Here is a 12,606-nt window from a genome sequence, read left to right as displayed (position 1 = left end):
ACAGTGAAAAGGCTAAAGCCATAATGCCAAAGTTATGGCATTCATAGCGCTAGACAACCAGCTTTTTTCTGTAGTCGGACCCGGGTTTTCGCAAGTTAATAGCACATTTGGAGCCACGTTACATCCTCCCAACTTCCAAGACGTCGCTTCTTTCACCGAAGAATCACTCATATCCACAGCTTGGTTTCTCTTTTGGTAGGCTGGAGCAGGCTTGATCCTTTTTTGCCTCTTCTCATTGTGCCAGCTGGTCCACAACAACTGTCAATCATTGTTAAAGTGTGGCAACGCCATTCACTCAAAGCGACAGACGCGTTTTCTATGCTGCCAAAATGGTTGCGCTAACGGCCATTTTGGGACGCGTGACATTAACGTCCGGATCTCTTTGGTAACCATTCACACTCACATGTAATATGTACACGTATGGACAGTCTTCATATAACTTAACATGCACGTTTTAGAATGTAGAAAGATGAACACATTACGGCCCAAGAAACAGGAAAAGCGACTTGATTTAATCTTTGTCTTTTCAAATTGTGCCAGTTAGCAAAGCTAATTGTGGCTAACCTAATTTCCCTCTAAAGTGCATTTCCCTCCCAAAACTAACTTGACAGTACTCTCAACAGTGTTTAATTATGAAAATACTGTTTAATCTTGTTTTGTTTATTTTTTATTCATTGGTCTTTGTTTAACTCTAAATCACTCATGGGCAAAACTATTGCTAACTATTTTCACTATGCTCACCGTGCATACAGAGGTGCCAAATCCAGGTCCAGAAAGTAAAAACCCTGCCATAGTTTGGCTTTAGCTTCAGGTGCTAGTTAGCATCTAATTCTTACGTCTATAGGCGTGTGACGTGACATATGTTTGTGTTTATCAAACGTTAAACTGTCCTTGTGTCTATGCTAAGTGTATAGGCTATGTCCATTTGCTACGTGTATATGCTACGTGTTGTTGGACAATGTCGTGACTACTTGTTACTTTGTGTCCTCTGGATGTGCCATTTTGTCAACGCGGTTATGCTTTGGTATCGCGGTGACACTAGGCGCGGCGCCCGTACTGGTAATCTAGCTTCCAGATCGGCTCGGAGAGCTCCGTTGGCCGAGGACGGCATGCTACGCCAGCTCCAATCGACAAAGTACGTTACGTTAAAGTATGTTAATGGCATGTAACGTACTCTGTAGATTGGAGTTAGCATAGCATGCTGTCCTCGACTCCTCTACTGTACACTTAGCATATACAACTAGCATAGAGACATACTTATACACCTAGCATATGAACTAGCATATAAACTAGCATATACACACATCATAGGCATGTACATATACACTTAGCATAGACACAAGGACAGTTCAACGTTTGATAAACCAGACATATGTCACGTCCCATGCCGATAGACATAAGACATAGGCGCAACAACATATTTTTGGCACTCTTGGAACCCCATACAGGACAGCCCAAAATCCTATGAGTTTATGTTATTGTTTCAGTTCAGGTCACCAGTAGCTAGTCACTTTCTGCTTGGAAATAGCTTTGCACCATTTTTTTTAACAAGTATTTCAAAAAGATCTATAGACAGTCACAAATAAAGAAAAGTACTGTATTTCAATGGCGTACCGTCAGGTCTGGCAAGGCCTTCTCTCTTTTCTTATATTATTATTATTTTTATTTATTTTTATTGCTAAATATTTATCGTGAACTCTGTATTAAGAGGACTTAAGGTCCCCACTGAAAGCCCAGGTCCGAAATTAACTGCCTGCCACTGGTAGAATGCCACTTGAATTACAGTTGTTTGTAAAAAAAAAAAAAAAAAAAAAAAGTTTCTAAAACGTGATGAGATCTCCAGTACGGGACCGGAATTCCTGACTATGGGATAAAGTATGTGCCAACAATTGAAAAAGATTACTAGTGTGAGTCATATGGATTTTCCACTGATTGTATAGACTTGTCTATGTTCTGAGAATTGTAACTTGAGGCTCATGACCGGGCTTGTAGATGAATCACAGTCAGCACAACAGAGGCAGGAAGTCGTTATGAGCAGGAAAGCAAATCCTTGGCCTTGGGAGTGTTGGTGGAACCACGCAGTCCTTGAACGCAACCCCTCGTGAACAACAGCTTCAGCTTCAGAGAAAGCGCGTGCTTGGGCAACCTCAACCAATCCCAGAGCGGGCGTGGCATGCTGCTATGATGTCATCGTTAGTGTTTTACTGAATTGTTGATTTATGCAACAAGAGTTTAACATGCAAACGTGATTTTAAAACTACTGGGAAAACGTGAGTGAAACAGAAGCTGCAGAGTACAATATTTTAATTCAAGTGAGCAGACAGTGAGTCAATAAATTCCTATTCTGCAGTGCTTGAAAAGGATACTGAACGCAGCATTTAAAAGGGAGGGCAGTAGGGGAAAGGTTATGAGAGGCGTTTTATTTTAGGCCCAGAAACATCACCATCATCCAAATGAAATGAGTGCATGTTGATTCTCATTCAAGGGGAGGAGAGAAATCATGCAGGCAGGCATTAGTGGGCAAGAGTAGTTATTTATTTTCTGAGAAGTGGCAATTTGATCTCTCTCACCTTATCTGTGTCCCCTCAAGGTTTGTGTTAATACTGTTAATGAATGAAGTACCTTCATAAATAACTACAGTGAGGTCAAATGTTTTTTTTTTTTGTTTTTTTTGTTGTTGTTTTTTAATGCCTTTCAACTGATTTTCACTATACACAGGTTGGCCCAGTCCCTATCCCCATGAATAGCAGGGTTCCACTGTTTAAGTTTATGTATTTAAAAAGGCAATTTTGTCACATCCATATGGGATCCTATGTGGCCCCCATGTAGCACTGATGAGAAATTGTCTCCCTCCGGCATTTAGATTATGGATGACCAAAACTGCCAACATTAAAAATAAATAAATGACAACTGTGTGTGTGTATATATATACGTATATATATATATATATATATATACGTATATATATATATATATATATATATATATATATATATGTATATACATACATATATATATATATAAAGCCAAACTGTGGCAGTATTTTTGCTTTCTGGATCTGGATTTGGCAACTGTGCCAATATAGATAAAAATGAATGGATTTTGTGGCTTTATTCATATTTCACAAACACAATATTATTCAGAGTACCATGTTCAGACTAGTGGAGTTGCATAGAACATATTGTAAAGACATTTTTGGGGTTGACTTCCCCTTTAATACTTTCACTCCACACACACCATAGACAACAAAAATCATAATCTCAATGATTGGTTACTAAAAGGCTGCACTCAGAACTGTTAATCCTACAGTGTGTCTGTGAGAAACGAGATAACGTGATATTATCTGTGTTTGTTTAGTGCAGTCGACTGTGGAGCTGGTTTCTCTTTCCCACATAGATCAATGCAAGAGAATAACGGTGTCACGTTAAGCAGTACTTTACATGAAAGTTTATGCACTAGACTGACTTTTGGAAGCACTGACTTGCCGTTTCATTTCACAAACAACACACGTTTGCAAGATTTGTGACCCACTTGAATAATAGTTTCGTAAGCTCCTCGTGGATAGAAATCCCCAGATATACTGTTTTCTGGGATAGTCCCAGCTAGAACACCGGGTTTTCCAAGAGGTGACTGACTTCATCCTCTGATGCTGTTATGGTTGAAAAAGAGCCACAACATGCCTGGAAATAGACCTTGAGTTGGAATTGTTTTGTCAGCTGCTTCAGTCAGGAATGTTGAACAATGTTTGTTGGTGCAAATAACACTGAGGTATTACCAAATCCGAGGTATTACTATTGTGGTGGTATGCACTGAACAAAAATATGTACAAATGAGCCCAATCCAAGTGAACATTTTGTTCTGTCGGTCTGCCTATGAGCAAGTCATTTTGTCTGAAAAGCTTTTCCTGGAAGCCAATTAGCAAACAGAAACTCGTTTCGACTACAAGAACAACCCCTCCTCGATTTTTATTACACTTGGCACAATTGTTAATGATACGTCATCAATCAAAACGTGTAGCTGCTCTCTGTTTACTCCGAATGTACTTTCAATATCTGCCAACCCTAGTCGACTTCCTGTGCACATGAGCTGAGCACGCTTCTGCTTGCTGCTGAGCATGCGGTGTTCACGCGTCGATGCCGGGCGCTGATTGGCTGAGCCGGACGAAAACAAGATTTATGCACCAATCGCCGCGCTGTGCACGCGTGTTCACGCTCGCTCCGCATGGACAGCTGGGACGAGTGGGAACAAACCAGCCAGCGTTGTTTACACTGCAGTTAAAAGAAGGTGCTGTCGCTTCACGGTGGGACTCCACAAGAAGCACTCATTTATAATACTTCTCATCGGACATCCTAACACGAAAACATGGTGGCTATGATGCGGCGAGTAAAATTGTTCCAGATTATTTTCAATGACGCGAAGAGTTTTTACTGCGGCGGGGACAAACTGTCCGGTCGAGTGGAAGTGGAAGTTAACGAAGTGACACGCGTGTCCGCAGTCACGATTCTCGGTTTGGGATGCGCCAAAGTGCACTACTCCAAAGGCACGCAGCGCTGTCGACAGGAGGCCGAATATCTCCGACATGAAGTTGTTTTAAGTCTTCAGGATCAACCTACAGGTACAAACAACTCGACGTCAGACGTCCTACGATAACGGCTAAACAACAACATTGACTGCAATGCTTATCACATCCACGTTCTTCTTTGCAGACGCCGATGGTTCAGTTCTCTTGAGGCCAAACAACAAATACGAGTACAACTTTGGATTCGACCTACCTGAACAAGGGTTAGTGTCATATCTTTGACTTATAATGTGGACATTAGCTTGACCAGTGTGCTCCAACCTTCATTGAAAGTTACAAAAAAAGTACACATATTGATATAATGAGGATTTCATTGTATCTATACAGTGCAAAATCATTGCCTGTTTGTTTGTACCCAAAGCTATTGTATAGTATAAGTGGTAACAAGTTGATACAGAGGTTAATTGTACCAAGCGCCTTTAATTATCATCGTCACTCTCTGCAGTCTACATAGAAAAATCAACAAACTTAAAATTCAGACCAATGAAGTCAAATTGGGTCATTTTTTGCAGCACACGTGGTTGGGAATCACTGGATCGTTTACCCTGCGATGAAATAATTGTTCTAACGTTCATGTATGTTGTTACAGGAAGCTGGTGTCCTCTTACAAAGGCAAATTTGGGTATGTCCACTACTATGTAAAGGCCAAGCTCGACAGACCACAGCAGCCCAGTATTGAGTGCAAAAAACACTTTGAGGTGGAAGAACCTCTCGATGTCAACACACCAGACCTGCTGGTAGGTTCACTGAACAAAATCAAAAATGTTTCCCAGTAAGGTCATGACGTTGACTGTAACCCGTAATGTCTCTGCGCAGTGTCCTACCGGGGGTATGCAAGAGAAGAAAGTCACCTGCATGTTCATCCCAGACGGCCAGGTGTCGCTCAATGCCAAAATTGATCGGCGGGGGTTCTGCGAGGGCGAGGACATCTGCATCAACGCCAAGTTTGAGAACACGTGCTCGCGCATCGTGGTCCCCAAGGCAGCCATCATCGCCAAGCACACCTACCGAGCCAATGGCCGCACCAAGGTTTTACGCCAGAAGCTGTCGTCTGTGCGAGGCAATCACATTATTTCCGGGATGTGCGACGCCTGGCAGGGTAAAACCATCCGCGTGCCCAAGATTAAACCATCAAAGCTGGACTGTGACCTAATCCGAATGGAGTATGCGCTAATGGTGAGATTTAAAAAAAATAATCAATCAGGAATTTTTTTAGGACCAGTGAAGAGGAAAAAAAGGATTCTCACTTTATTCTCAGAATTCTGACATTATTCTCAGAATTCTTACTTGACTTTTCAGAATTCTGACTTTAAAGTGAAAATAATAGTAGCACTAATAAAGTGTCAGAATTCTGAGATTAAATTCTAAATTCTCACTTTAAAGTCAGAATTCTGAGATTAATGTCTGAATTCTCACTTTAAACTCAGAATTCTGAGATTAAAGTCAGAATTTTGAGATTAAAGTCAGAATTTTCACTTTAAAATTAGAATTCTGACTTTTAAGTGAGAATATTGAGAATAAAGTTGAGAATCCTGCCAACCTTTTTTTCCTCGTCTTTACTGGTCCTAATCCTCTTCCGAAGAGTAGACCCTTGATTTACCAATTTTGTCTCAAAACAGATTTATGTCCACATTCCCGGGAGTGAAAAGCTGATCCTGGAGCTGCCCTTGGTGATCGGGACGGCCGGTCTGGGCAGCCGTAGCAGCAGCGTTAGCAGCCAGGACGGTTCAGTCAGCTGGGTGTCGCTCGCCATGCCCGAGCTCCCCAGCTACCGCGACATCACTCGCGACGTCCACATGGATCAGCCGCTCACGCCGCTCCTGGACGACTTTGACGGCGATGACAGCCCCATCTTCATGAACCCTCCGTTGTTCTGTTACCCACCACCTCCGGTCTACAGTGAGGTATGTTTTAACTCAAAACAACCACATTAATGAGAAAATATTCATCATTTTCTAACTGAAGATTCCCTCGTTTTCAGACTGAGGAGGAGTTCAACATGAACGCTCACATGTTGCCAGTGTGCTGAAATGCATCAGTGTTTTCTACAACTGTGGTCCAGTTCTACTGAGGCTGGTGGAAAAGAGAAGGAACCTCCCGAGCGTTGGGAGCTGCGGCGGACAAGAAATGTGCTTGCCAATCGCATGAGCTGTTGGTCGGCAGAGTCTTCCTCTGTGGTGCCAAGAGCTGGCGAGCGTGCAGTGCCCCCCTTCCCCCCACACCTTTTTGAATAAGATGTCCCACTTCTATCGTTGGCGGTCACTTTATTGCTTTATCGCGGTGGCAGCCCCAACTGCCTGCTGTTCGATTATGGGGAGGGTTTATTACCCCACCATGCTTTGTCATTCCAGGGTCATCAATACTGTTACTCTTATAAGCATTTGTTTGGGTCTTGGAAAGGATTACACTTGCTGGTAGACGAATCCTTCCTGGATGCTGAAAGAACTTCATTGTTATGTCTTGTTTTCTTGAACATATTCAATCATGGTTTTGTTTGAAAAGGTTTGCTCGTGAAGGTCGTTGCACTTTTTTTGGATGCATTTTGCTGTACTACTGCCTCAAGCGCTTTTTATTTGAATCTGAGTTGGACTTTTTGGTGGATTAAGATGTGTGGAAACTTAGCATACCCACATGCACTTTGTTTAACCTGTCAGTGCCAAACATGATTTTGAAAGGTCACATACTAGCCATATTTTCCACTATTTTGGTAATTGGATGTTGGGATAATGGAAAAAAGAAAGCTTGATTTGTATGTAATTTTCTGTTGTCCTAGACAATATTTCACTTTGATATTCTTGCTGTTTTTTGTATCATAGCTTCCTGTCTTCAGGACACAAAACCAAGACTGATTTGTAAAGAGAGAAAAAAGTGTTTGCAATGCATCTTTGATACTGGTATTTTTTCATGTTTTGATAATAAATTGTGAAAGATACCTGTCCATTTTGCACTGATATTTTCCTTTAAATCACATTTTATTTATAAAGAATTAAAACACAACAGATAGGTGAAGGTATTTTCCAAATGGAATACAGAAGTAGAATTGTCAAATATCCCACAAGTAAACATGACATTGAAAAACAGACCTTGAATGAATCTAGTCTAGTGCACAGATCCTTATTAAAATGTAATTTAATAATACAAATATTATTTTTGTTATAATTTTGACGTTTAATTAGTGAAGGATTTGAAATGAATGTTATTAAATGAGTAAATATTGTACATTATGTGCACGTTGAAAAATAATTTGATAGAAGCCTTACCTAACCTTTACTGATACGATTTATCAGCATAACGATCAATGTCATAAAGCAGGATTTTGTTTTTTACTTTTAGAATTTTATATTCACTGTTGCTATCTAGCTACCGTATAGGCTTTTGTATTTACTATTACTATCTAGCTATCTATCTAGATAAGATAGATGTCTTTGACACGGTTCACATCAGAAATGAAAGTAAACATAAAAAACAAATGTAAACATGACAAATAATAGTAAACCAACTGAAAAAACACACACACATTGAGGAGATCAGGTTACTGCTTTTAAAAATTCCTCTACAGTTGAACTGTGATTCCTTAAACGAATATTTTTTCTGAAATGTTTTTGACCACCATTGGGACTTTGTACCTCGATCCTGCCTGACGGGAGGAGACTAATGACTGGAGAAGATAAGTGGGTTCCTTCTGTAATCAAGGTGGCTTTCCTGATAGCAGCGTTCATGCTGTACAAATATGACAGCAGAGTTTGTGGTGAACCGATTAGTTTGCCATTTCGCTCCATGATGCGAGTTTAGTTTGCATCAATATATTGAAGGTGAGAAAGAATTCTGTGAGTGACTGGTAGACCGTTACTAATAAACTTTTTCAATCCATCACATCCATTTTCTGGGCATACTGGAACCTATCCCAGCTGTTTTCGGGCGGTAGGCAGGTACACCCTGAACCATTCATTCACATTCACTATCATGGTAGCGGCATCCAGGTACATAGAGTAAAAAGCCTGCCACAGATTGTCTTCAGGCAGAGGTGCTTACTCAACTGGCAAGTAAACGAGCTTGTCTCCACCTGTTGAGTAGAAGCACCTGTGGCTAAAGCCAAATTGTTTCAGGGTTTTTACTTTCTGTACCTGGATTCTCCAACTCTGCAAATCCAATATTTTTTATCAGCAATTACAGATCATGCTTTATTTTTGTTGCTGGACTGAAACATGTAAAAACATCCCATTTGCATGTCTTCCCTTCTCTGGACTGCTGACGTCCGTTTATGTTGATGTGACAGATAAGGCAGCTGTTTATCTCAAAGCGTCAAAAGTGGCCGTGCCTCTGCGTCTACACTGCTTTGTGCTGAACTGCTTTTAAATACTAAACAGTAGGGATGGGTTTAAAAATTCGATACAATACAGTACCTTCAATTTTTTTTATGAAAGGTAGTATACTATATTGTACAGCTAATCTATTATCCAAAAGTCACTCATTCGAATAAACGTCTCGCATATTTGTCCATTTGTTGCTGAGAATTTCTGATTGTTAGATTTGATGATCATGATCTACCAATTTCCCAAAGAGCAACTTAACGTTTATTGTTCTAATTTTTTTCTGTACATTTAAGGTGGTAATAACACTTAGCCGCCTTTGAAATGTATAACATAAAATATTCTACTTTTGATTCCAACTGAAAGTCTGGATTGAAAGTTTCATTTAGACAACGGGACTTCTTGGTTGTTGAAGACAATTCACCTTGGCTATGACCCAAAAGCCTTTTACAGTTCTAAATATTAGGTGAAGGGTTCCTCTATTTATGTCTCTGTTGGTTGTGTTCTAGGGAGTGGCGTTGTTGTTGTTGCTGACTGATGAATGACTATTATACATAGTTAACATTCATTCATTCCTATTACCAAACGTCTCTCCTGCAATCCCTGCCCCTAGGTCCTAAAACAATGTTCAAGGGAGATGTGAGGACCTTTCTAATCTGACAAAGGCGACTTCTTTCACCCTCTCTCTGGCCTTATTCTGATTTGCATGAAGTGGCTGCTCTCCCCATTTGTCTTATTTTCTGGAAGTTGCTTGGTCTCTGCAATGTCATGGTCAGTACACTCCTCACTACCATGCACAGCATCAACAACAATGCTGATTTTGTCTCATGGGATTTTGCTCTTTGGATGAATCAGCAAAAAATACTTTGGAAACACCCTACACAAAAGCATATAATCTCTCAATATAATTGCTTTAAGACACCTGATATAATTTGACCTGATTGACCAAATAACACACCTGTGGTTGGCCCACTCTGTGACTGCGGATATGGTGTGGGGCATTTCCAACCAAATACTCTAGTGTTACAATAGTGGCTAGATGTTTGGCAATGCTGTGGGGGGGGGGGGGGGGGAGTTAATGATGCTTACATGAGCGGAGCTCCTTATGAATTTTTTGTCCGTTATTACAAGGTAATTGCTGCCCCTGGGTACATACATGTGGTGGACAATTACTTCCTCTTTTTCTAGCTACTGAACACTTTTGATTATGGTATCTTATTTTAGTATCCAAGTGTGGGACCCCTCTTAAAGCCTTTCACATGAATTGTCTTTGTCCAATCGGTTATGCCTTGTAGTCCACGGTGTTGTTGGTGATCACTGTGATCACAACTTGTCTGCTGGGAGAATCGTAATGTTGTGGTCTTACTTTAGGGGTGTCACAGCTTTCTGTTCTGGCAGGGTAAGGTTGGAGGGGAGGTACAGTTGCTTGGCACTGGAGAGAGCTGCTGGCACTCTCAGGAGGCTAACCAAGAGGAGTAGAGTTGCCTTGGAGTCAGCCATAACCTGGATGACTGAAAATCTGTACCAGAAAAGCAGTGTAAAACTGCAGTACATAATGAGCCGTGAGCCCAATCCCAGATAATTTTGGTCACCCGCCTATTACAGGGTATCTGTAGACAACCATTCACACTCGGCAGAGGTGGCAAATCCAGGTCCAGAAAGTAGAAACCCTGCCACAATTTGACTTTAGTTGCAGGTGCTAGCTAGCTAGCTCCATTGGTGCTCGTTTACCTGCTAGAGAGCTATCTATCTAGCTAGAAACCCTGCCACAGTTTGGCTTTAACGCCAGGTGCAGGCTAGTTCCATTGGTGCTCGTTTACCTGCTAGCGAGCTAGCTAGCTAGCCACAGTTTGGCTTTAGCCCTAGGTGCTAGCTAGCTAGCTTCATTGGTGATTGTTACCTGTTAAGGAGCTAGCTAGCTAGCATTGGGGGCTAAAAAGACAAACTGTGGCAGGGTTTTTTACTTTCGGGACCTGGATTTGCCACCTCTGACACTTGGCTATTTTACACTTCTGCTCTACGGTCTATAAAGGAAAATAAATGTAATCTCAATTCCATCTAACACCTTCGGGACAAAGTAGAACAGATTTTGTAAAACAGCCTCTCTCGCCTCCCAGATGATGTTCTGGTGAACATACTGTACTTCATGTTCATATTTTTAGTCACTATGATCTTGTGTGGTAGTGGACAGCATCTCTGCCTCACAGTTGAATGATCTGTGTTCATATCTGTTTCAAATCCAGTTTCCTCCCACATCCCCAAAACATGCTTCACAAGTGTAAATAGCTCATATGTTAATCTATAAATTCCCTGTGATGGACTGGCAACCAGATCATCTGGTCTTGCCTTGTCACTGGGATAGGCTCCAGTTACCCCTGACCCCAATCGGGACAAGCGGTAGCGGTATGGAACACGGCTGGACAGATGATCTTGTTACTTATTTTGGCTTGGATTCCAGATCATGGACTGTGTGAAGAATTATGAAAGCAGCAGCATATAAAGAGGCAGGAGAAAACTTGTAAATCTAACTGGTTGACCCTCCAATGGCAAAAATATCCTCAACCAAACTTTAGCTTCAAAATAGACGCGCACAAAGATCAGGATAAATTTTTGACCATTCCTCTCTACAAAAAACTTGTGCAAGATTCTTAGGATGTCACAGGTGAATAGCTCTCTGCCACAGTTATCTCAATCAGGTCAGGACTTAAAACTTGCATAAAGTTGGAAAAGGCGTCACATGTAAAGATCTTGATGTTCATTAATAATTAATGAATTCATAATGTATCCATTCCATTGTAAAACGTATTTGAGTGTCTAGAAAAGCGCTATATAAATCTGATGGATTAGTAGTTAATTTTTTTAAGACATGAAAAAATAGACATATTAGTTTAAGCAGACTGATTCTTGTGATTTTGATGGTAATCAGACTACATTTTGTGACCAATTTATGCAGGAATTTAAGAAATTCGAAGTTTCACATACTTTTTCTCCCACTACACCATATTCTTTTCCCTTCTCGTTGTCATAGTAAGAGCAGTACAAACACAACAATAGTATCTTGTGTGCAGAGCACAACAGGTGTATAAATAATTAGGTGAAAGGGTTGTGGGACAGAGGATAGACCTTGGTGGGTAAACGGAGAGTCGGTCTGTGCCTGCCCACATGCCAGCTTTCCAAGAAAGACTAGCATTGGAAGCCATTCCCAAATTTAGGCTTCCAATACCACAGTCGCACTGTTTACAAGTGCACAGCACAATGATGTAACAAACTTGAGTTAAAAATGGGTCGAAGACAGATGTGGTTTAAAGACTTGGAGCTCTGATTCCAATTGTGACAGTCCCAAATGTGCACAAGTGTAAATAATACATGAAAAAACTGTCTGACTGCTTGCACAAGAGGTAAATATAAACAGCAGGGTGAGCAACCTGCCATCTAATTTTACTTACTGTACAAGAGTATAGGAACAATTCTAATATGCCTGCACTCACTAGTATTGATTCTCTTTCAAGATGCATGAGTGAAAATTGTAAAATTTTACATACCACTGTCCTCTTTCCTAGATAGTGTAAGCAGTTTAGGTCAACTTCAGACCATGACACATCTAGCCAAAGAAGGTAGCCATTAGCTAATTAGGCTAAGTTCTGGATACGAACTTGTACACTGCCAACATTTTGTCAATAGATACCTTTCTAATAACATGATCACTGAATATACTGC

The 12,606-nt window shown here is 40.8% G+C and overlaps 1 protein-coding gene across 1 annotated transcript; it reads left to right on the top strand.

Annotated features, from left to right (window-relative positions):
* The first annotated feature begins 4,243 nt into the window (after positions 1 to 4,243).
* txnipa (thioredoxin interacting protein a) lies at positions 4,244 to 7,511 on the top strand. The gene is made up of 6 exons (XM_077549176.1): positions 4,244 to 4,615; positions 4,707 to 4,782; positions 5,169 to 5,316; positions 5,396 to 5,755; positions 6,199 to 6,483; positions 6,561 to 7,511. The coding sequence occupies exons 1-6, from the start codon at positions 4,363 to 4,365 to the stop codon at positions 6,606 to 6,608; spliced, it is 1,170 nt and encodes a 389-aa protein (XP_077405302.1). The 5' UTR covers positions 4,244 to 4,362; the 3' UTR covers positions 6,609 to 7,511.
* Positions 7,512 to 12,606: the final 5,095 nt, after the last annotated feature.

The sequence above is a fragment of the Vanacampus margaritifer genome, chromosome 17, assembly GCF_051991255.1.
Source record: "Vanacampus margaritifer isolate UIUO_Vmar chromosome 17, RoL_Vmar_1.0, whole genome shotgun sequence".
Classification (NCBI taxonomy): domain Eukaryota; kingdom Metazoa; phylum Chordata; class Actinopteri; order Syngnathiformes; family Syngnathidae; genus Vanacampus; species Vanacampus margaritifer.
Note: the sequence above shows the minus strand (reverse complement) of the source record. Positions and strands in the feature narration are given on the sequence as shown.